Source organism: Olea europaea, chromosome 11 (assembly GCF_002742605.1).
Source record: "Olea europaea var. sylvestris chromosome 11, O_europaea_v1, whole genome shotgun sequence".
Lineage (NCBI taxonomy): Eukaryota > Viridiplantae > Streptophyta > Magnoliopsida > Lamiales > Oleaceae > Olea > Olea europaea.
This window is the reverse complement of record NC_036247.1, coordinates 19,119,424-19,128,365: the sequence shown is the minus strand read 5'-3', so window position 1 is coordinate 19,128,365 and position 8,942 is coordinate 19,119,424. Positions and strand designations below refer to the sequence as shown.

General features: G+C 41.9%; 1 protein-coding gene across 1 annotated transcript; it reads right to left on the bottom strand.

The window, feature by feature from the left end:
- Positions 1-6,568: 6,568 nt before the first annotated feature.
- Positions 6,569-8,170, bottom strand: LOC111404558. The gene has a single exon (XM_023033350.1). The coding sequence runs from the start codon at positions 8,168-8,170 to the stop codon at positions 6,569-6,571; it is 1,602 nt and encodes a 533-aa protein (XP_022889118.1).
- Between the last annotated feature and the right edge of the window lie 772 nt (positions 8,171-8,942).

Sequence of the window (8,942 nt, the reverse complement as noted above, 5' to 3'; positions counted from 1 at the left end):
TTGCAACATCGTACATGTGTTTCGCATTACTATTACTCAAACGTATGATCTCACGATTTGTATAGTGGTGCCAACATTGCATGTGTGCTTTTGCATTAACATAATTACAATGCTATGATCCGGAAATTTGTTGATTGATTAGTCAATGCACCTTGTTCGTTGAAATGTGGTTCTATTATTTCCGTCCCGACGTGTCGTGTGTCTTTAAATACTACCATCTGACGTATTAAATTTATGTTAAACTGCAGGAGAGTGCATGGATTTTGAATAGCTGGTTCCAAAGAATGCATGACTGAGGGCCCATATCTCACAACGAAGCAATCTACGGTATGTGAAGACAGTCCTGGAGCATTTCGATGAGCGACAGCGTACAGACTTCCGTTAACTCATGCCTAGGGTTCTTATCCGAGGTTCGAGATCTCCAATTCTCAGCCCAACTAATTCACCAGCTCGTTTTCCACTGCATACGAACTGAAAAGGCCAACAAAATATGGTTTTAAGTGCAAGGCCACTTAGCCAAGTTTGGCCTTCAAGAGTATGCTCTCGTCACGAGTTTAATGTGTGGTCTTCTTCCAGATAACGCCGAGATGGACCGAGTTCTACAAAAGAAGAGGTTGAAGGATAAATACTTCAAATCAACGGACAGGATTTCGTGTGGCGAACTTGAGAAGGCATTTCTCTGGCCGTCGATGCCCCGAGTAGATTAGTACAAGCTCGGGCTTGCTCTAATCATCGAAGAAGTGTTCAATGCTCCGAATAGCCATGTCGGTATTGAACTTCCACGCTGTCGATCGTGGACGATCTGGACATGTTCTTTCCTACCCTTGGGGTAGAGTATCGTACATTCGTCTAATAAGGGGCTTCCGACGCAGACTGGGACGAAAATTTGTAGATGCCACAAATAAGAAGGAGAAGGCGGTTACTTATACAGTTCACGGCTTCCCCATTGCCATGCAGGTACTACACACAAATTTTGTACAACGTATTCATTATTTCATCAGAAATGTATTGTCATTGGTTCCTTTAATGTTCAACTCATAGTTACTATCTGCTGTAACAGATCTGGGCATTCGAGGCAATGCCAGAAATTGGGGATAGGTTTGCTCGGCGATTGGGTCATCAATCCCCACGACTTCTGAGTTGGACGTGTACCAAACAGCCACAGCAACGAACGTATGATGCATTTTTCAACATTAAGGTATTGGATTGAGTTTCATACACGCGATCTGCATGTGTCGTTACTCGTTACATTTTCGGTGACATTAATTTATTTTATGTTGCAGCTGCACGTGTCCGCAACGCTTCGTCCCACCGAAGCCGAGCTTGGACAACCATGTATCTCCACCCTCCTGCCGTTTGAAGACCGTACTGTACCTGTGTTGGACGAGGTTGCAAGGGACATTATCCTAGCACAGCTCGACCCAGATCCTTTGCCCAGTGGGGGAAATGTTGGAAACTCAAGGGGGGAGTGCACAATGGTTTTCAGTGGAGGAGGCTCCGAGGACGATGATGAGTTGGGGGACAGTGAGGACGAGGGAGCCCGTGAGGAGACCGGAGGTGATAAGAGTGGAGACAGCAATGGAGAGGCCTCGGACGAGGGGGACAGTGGGGACAGTGAGGATGACCACACTCATACACCGCAGACTGGGACATATTCCTCTCCCTCCATGCACAGACGTACTTCTTCCATTCATGCACTCTCCACATCTCATGTACGACAAGGTCAAACCTCTGGTGCGAGCCTCACGAGAGATGAGGTGGAGGAACTATTGCTCGATCAAAGAACGCTCATCAAAATTCGCCTGCGCACAGTGAAGCTTGAGATCATGCAGCACGTCACCGATGAATTTGTGAAGGTCAGGGACTTCATTTCTACCATCATCCCCCAGCTCTCTCTAGAAGTACTCCACCCGCGGCTCAGGCGGCAAACGAGTCCACAGTTTTAGCTACTTCAGTGCATGGTATGTGTACTGCATTTAAATTGTTATCTACTATATGTTACTTATGTTTGTTGACATTGAGTACACATGGGATTTGTGACTTAGATGGAAATGGAGGCAAGATCGACCCTGTCCTGGAATGTGAGGAACCGCAAGGTATGTGCATCAATTACTATAGATACATTTTCATGTCTTCTTTACTATTTGATACTAGCAAATACGTAATCCCCTTACATTTTTGCAATTGTTGTTTTTGTAGTGCATGGAAGAGGCTTCTCCCCATTGTTGGTCGATCATGATGAAGATATGGACAAGGAAATGCAAGAGCGGAACGGTACGTGTCTTAAGTAACGCATAATATTTGATTTCGTACATAGGTCTCACCTCATTCGGAAGTGTGTATAGTGTAAACCCTGAACGACACGCGATTTCTAATATTGGGTATGTTGGTACTCATGCGTAGGTGGAGCCGGCATGGAATCCGAACCAGCACTGAACGGTGACGACGACGACGTAGCTTCCGGTGGTTCGGGGAAACGTGAGGACGACGGTGTTGCGTCCCCTACTGGCGTAGCCAAGGCGGACGGTACGTACACTACGATGGATTACTTCTATTTCACTGCTTAGAGTAACGCGTAATATTTAGATCATTTACTTACGTATGACCTCATGCACTAGTATGTATTCTCGACTGTTTGAAGTATACAATGTTACTCATATTTCGTCGCATGTTAATTTCATACTAGGTGGACGCGGCGTGGATTCCGAACCAGAAAAGAACAATCACGATGACGAAGTATCTTCCGGTGGTTCGGGGAACCTCTTGGACAAACCTGTTGCGTCCGCTAGTGGCGTAGCGGATGTGGATGGTAAGTACATTGCGGTGGAGAACTCATCATGTCACCCTAACCCAAATTCGTGATGCAAATGGATGAAGTGCTAATTAAAGTGGAATTGTTTTGTAGGCGGTGCGACGAACATGCCAGGGGAGGCCAGCATACCCGTGCAATGCAATGACCTACCCACCACAAAGAGGCGACGATCGACATGCATCCGACGTCCTGCAGTATCTACAAAGACTCCGTACACCAGGGGGAGGGCGAAGAGAGTGAAGAAATGAGGTATTTTTGGTGAAATTTGACATGATTTCAAGTTTGTGTGGAGTTCGTCTTTGCGTAGTACGTTTATGTTATTCTAAACGAGCATGTCAAATAATATACGAATATTCTCCGTACTGTTCATATCACATGCAATTGAAACATAATATTGTCGGATTTTGTCACGTTCAGTTGAATATCTCTAAAGGAGCATGTCGAGGGGTTTGGGTCCATTTTTGCAATGAAATGGGTTGGGTTCGGTTTTATTTCTCCCATTTTCTGTCCGGTTAGGTTGGGTTATGGATTATCCCTTAAACCCAACCCGAAGCCGACCAACGCAACTCGTCTACAAAAGTTAAATTTAAAAATGTGTAGAAATTATAAAACGAGTATAAAGTCTCTCCCTTTTCCCTGACCCTTCCCATTCCCGTTTTCCATTTTCCCCTAAGAGAAAACCTTGTCTCCTCCAATCCATCACGAAGCCAGTAGTCGCCTTTTATTTTGTTGATTCTAACCCTGAGTATTTATCACTTTTTCGGTATTTTCATATTTGACATTGTGGGGAGAAAATGGTGAAAGTCTCAGCTTTGTGTGAACGAAGGTGAGAAATTTTCTTCCGCCTCTGTTGCTGTCGATATCCGTCTTCAATCCCCTACCGTCCTATGCTATCATGTAGGTGAATATTTTTCTTTAACCTAGATTCACTTCCTTTATCCTTAATATCTGATATAGTTGAAATTTTTTAATAATTGATTATGCTTTATTTCTTTAGTATGTTTGGGCATTTATTGGTAATCGTAGTTCCATTTAAATTGTATGGTTCTTGGAAGACAATTTTCTAAGTATTCGTATTTGTATATGAAATTCACTGGATTGGATGTTGTGCTGCTGATTGCTTGTGAATTGGGTTGGATGACCGAATGAGATTAGTTTTGTGGGTTAATGTTGGATTGAAGTGACAATAAGTTGGCTGGGAATTTATCTATATATTTCATGAGGCTTGCCAAATTTAGCACTCCAATTTTGAGTAACAAAGGTTATAAATTTAAATTTTAGCTTCCACTCTTTGCATTGGATTATGGATTTCATTATACTTCAGCATTGCAGTCTTGTGGAGTAATTTCTAGTTTGTTGAGGTTTTTTTCTTCTTTATGTATGTAAGAGTACCATCGTGTCGTTATTTGTTTAGTTGAGTGTTATTGTCGGACGTGCTGTATATTTGCATTTACTAAATTAACTTCCATGATAACTTTGATCTCATTATATCATTTTTGGTTATTGAAGTGCAGATGACAGTGGATGAAGATGCCTCAACCCCCTCCACGGTCACTGCATCGCAACTTTTAGTTCACGTACAGTGCTTGAAAGGGGTGAACGTTGTATGAACAAATTTTATGTTATTGGTTGCGATGATTTTTGTATAAATAGGTCCAAATTCACTTACACTTTTGCTTGCGTAGCTCGTCCATGTAATTGTTGTTGGTTGCAATGAATGTTGTATAAACCCGGTACGCAGGCGCACATGGATGATCCTAGATTTTTGTACATCATGTCTGAATGTGTTATATCAGAAGTACTTGTACAATGTTGCCATTTGTTGCTCTTTATGCATGCGCGTGTGACTATAATTTATGTATTCCGAAATTTCCACTAACTCGAGAGTATGCAGTGTAGTTCGATTCGTCATCTAAAAGACAGTAATTTCAGAATCTCGTGAATACATTATGATTTTCGTTTTTGAACTGAGTAAAAAATAAGTACCAGCATAGCAAAATTAATTTAAGTTGTATTTCATGTAATGTTATAACAAATACATGCAGCAACATGGAAAAAATCTTGCACATAGGTGTTACATTGAAAAGTTTTTTCTCAATTTCTTGAAGGAGCACCACATTCAAAAACTAAAAATGGAATTGAAAACCGTGCTTAGCTCATTTTTAGTCATTGCCAAAATAATTCAATAGTCATAACTCACATTGGTACTAATCTTCCAACCCCAGCCACCATTTAACGACATATACTAGGGATTTAAGTATGATTAGACTATCATCCATCACATAGTTGTCTATCAAATTTTAATTGTATGGGGGTTGATGGTTGGTGCACTAAATGAGCTTCAATGCATCTCTCCAAAAAATCTACTATATATAGCATGGTAAGTCCATATTATCATTGACACCTTAAATATTCACATTTGAAAATTCATGTTGCAGTCTCTATGTTTACTCCTCAACAGGTTCAATAATTATTTTCATATCAAAACAATGGCGTTGTCAACAGGGAGCAATGAATCATTCAAGCATGAGGAGCCACTACCAACACCCAGTTCGTCCCCACTATGTCCCATCGTCATTGCTTCGGACGATGACAAAGTGAGTTATGAACGTTGTACGAGAGCCACATCCGTTGTCCCTTTTTCGAACCTCGACTATGTTGCAAGTGAAGCTTCCCAGAGTCCAAAGACCGTGCTTGATTGGGTCGTCCCATTGATGGTTCCGATGGAAGTTGAGTCTGACGATGACGCGTGGTTGGCTCATGTTCCATCTCCCGAGATCATTGTGATCAGCTCCGATGACTCCGAACAAGATGGTTCAAGTGTGGACAATCAATGAGGTGGCGAATATGGGTATGTGGTACGTATGAAATAATGTATAGTTCGTATTTTGTCAGGGATGGATCTGGTAACATAGTTCGGCAATGGTGAGCAAGAGCACCTCCATTGTTTACGTACTGTTTTCTTTATATTTTGGTATAGGACCTACTATGGACAAGGACAAAAACAATTTGTCGGGAACGGCATGTATACTGTCTGGAACGACAGATTAACTGTCGGGATGTAAGAGCATAGGTTCATTTGTGTAAGTATGAAACTTGTGTTCCCCTGTATGGATCCCTTGTTTACTGAAATTGACGTACCCTCGAATGAACAAGTTCACTGTATTGACAACGTAGGTTCGTCGGGATTTCTTGGTTCGGGCTTAACACATGAACTTGGAAGCATCAAAAAATAAGTTATTTTTAAAATTTCTTGTAGGTGGAGTTAGGTGTCTATATGTACGTGGTGTCTTATGAATAAGTCCGTATGGAAAAAGTACTAATCAGGTCAGCCCTATATCGTCCTTGAAACATACCATTTTTGTTTGTTGCTAAATTAGAAGACGATATCTGCTGTTAAGAAACGATAATGGAATGTAAAAGAAATGTTATGATTCAAAATATTTGTGTAAGTAGAGACTTGAATGGGTAACAGTGTAGTCATGCAGGCATAAATATTTCGGATAAGTCAGATTATATACTTTGTAACCATCTGTCGGGACTGACAGTTTAACTGTCGAGATGTTCTGAAGGGATATCAATTACAATATCTTTTAACTAGTTGCGATCATGAGAAACACTAATGTCAGCAAACAAACGACAATAATGACAAAATGAGAACATTTACATTCTTTCATTACAAATGACATGGGGGTGCCAGTTCACATACAACTTCAACCACTTTCGAACAAAAGTCTACTTATTATAAACGCCTATTTAAACGGTCCGTGGTATAATGGGGTTGGAACATGTGCTCCGATTATGACCTAATCCACCACAGCGAGTGCATTTCCTCAGTCGTGTAGCGGACTCGAATCTGGATCGCTGACGTCTTGTGGGTGGTCTACCTGGTGGACGACGTACATTGGGTGGCCTAATAGGAGTACCTGTAATTTCGTTTGGGACTATCCAGTCCACTTCACGCATAACGGGATATATAGCTTCTCTATAGGTACCTCTCCAGTATTCCGATGTGTAATACGGTGAGCATAAGTCATACAAAGACATACCTCGCAAGCAAGCAACTCGAGTGGCATGAACGCATGGCATACGATTAATTTGAAACTCACGACAAGTGCAGCTGTTATCAGAGAAGTCGACGATGTCCGTGTCATTGGATATTCCAACCTGTGTTAACTGTTCTGTCAAGCCATGAGCTCGAAGCCTTGTACCTGTTTCAAGCGTTGTCCGTAACTCGTTCTCCATCCTCAACGACAGCATGCCAGTACATGTGGTTGCACTGGTTCGACGTTCGTGAAACCACTTCTGCATAGTTTGTCGAATGTGTTCAACCAAGCACATGATCGGTAATGAACGGGCATGTCTCAACATTGAGTTCAAAGATTCGGCATTGTTATTTGTCAAAATGTTGTACCTTTGACCAACAAACAGTGCTCGTGACCAAAACGAGAAACCTGCTCGCTCTAAGTACCCGTACCCTCTTGCACTTACCCTACGGATCTGTCCCATAAGTCTTTCAAACTCTTCGACCCGAGAAGTTCGTGCAGCTCGTTTGAATAGAAATATTACACTTGCGTTGTTGTACCGCTGGACTAAGTTCTTTTCTAGATGCCATATACAGCACCTATGACGGGACTGAGGAAATAGGTGAGCAATGGCATTGAAAATGCTATTTTTCCGGTCGGAAACAAAAACCAATTCAGCAGAATCACCTATAAGCTCTTTCAAGTTGGACATAAACCACATCCACAATCTATTTGTTTCAGCATCAACAATCCCCCATGCCAAGGGATATATCTGTTTGTTGGCATCTTGGCCAGTTGCCAGCAAAAGTGTACCTTTGTATGGACCTTTCAAGTGACTACCGTCAAGACAAATAACGGGCCTCAAGTAGCGGATGTAGTCACGAACGCTTGCACCGAAAGCTAGGAAGAAGTAATGAAACCTGTTATGGGAATCAATTTCGATGTGGGTTACTGTCCCCGGGTTACGCTCTCTCAGAACGTGACAATAGGAAGGTAATTTTTGAAAACTATCCCCCGGTGTACCATGTAGCATATGTAAAGCAGTAACTTTCGCCCTATATGCTTTTTGGTAACTTATTTTGACACCAAACTCGCGTTCTATGTCACGTGCAATAGCGGTAGGATCGCACAACCGATATGGATTATCCAATTTTCCCAAAATGTGCTCGGCAATTACAAAAGTAGTGGCATGTCGATGTGCGTTACGACGGATATCTACCGAACATGTGTGCACATGGTTGAATTTTCGGATCATGAATATAGAAGTCTGCTTCACACTCGAAGCACGTAACATCCACTTGCAATTACGGTCCACGCATGCAACGGTTAACATTTTGCGGTTTGACCTGCTTACATGAAATTCAAACTTGTCTTGCAAAGCAAGTACACGAATTTTCTAGTACAGCTCTTTCTTGCTCAAGTATATTTGCCGTTCAACAAGATCGAATGTATCCACAGCTGTAATCCATTGGTCTATACTCGAACGAATATGTTGTGATGACATTCGAGCGTCAACGTCTGCAATACTAGCAGCATCTGTACCATTGAATGGGTCGTCCAACATATCGTCTACAGGTGCAGCCCCATCATCAAAATTCCCCGTTTCGACTGCATTATTCACTGGGGAACTAGGCTCATGATTCATGTCATCATGTTCTAAGTTCTGATGAACATCCGTTGCGGCAAACAAATGGTCACGCAAATTCGTATCCCTCCCTACGTCAACAGTTTTCATATTTGTCTCCACAATATTAATGCACAGAGCAGTTTCTGTATAAACATATATGTACCACATGAGGTCTTCATCATCACGTATTTTAGCTGGCGGTATATTCATGTTCGGGACTTTGAACTTCAATTCCATTTCGGTGTGCGGATCGATAATGCTAAGTTTCTCATTCAACCGTAACAGAAGTCCGGCTAGGGTAATATTTCTCGACACTAAAATGGATGTGGTTTTGTCCCCTATCCACTTCCATTCGTCATCCGCGTGAATAAACCTTCCCCCGTGCGACACGATGAATCTCAAATGGGTGTTCAAACCTAAAATAAAGGGATTACAACGATAAGAATTATGAACAGTCAATATGTCGATATGTAATAGC

Excerpts from the sequence above, each read along its gene's own strand:
- LOC111404558 (XM_023033350.1), bottom strand. The coding sequence starts at position 8,170 with ATGTTAACCGTTGCATGCGTGGACCGTAATTGCAAGTGGATGTTACGT.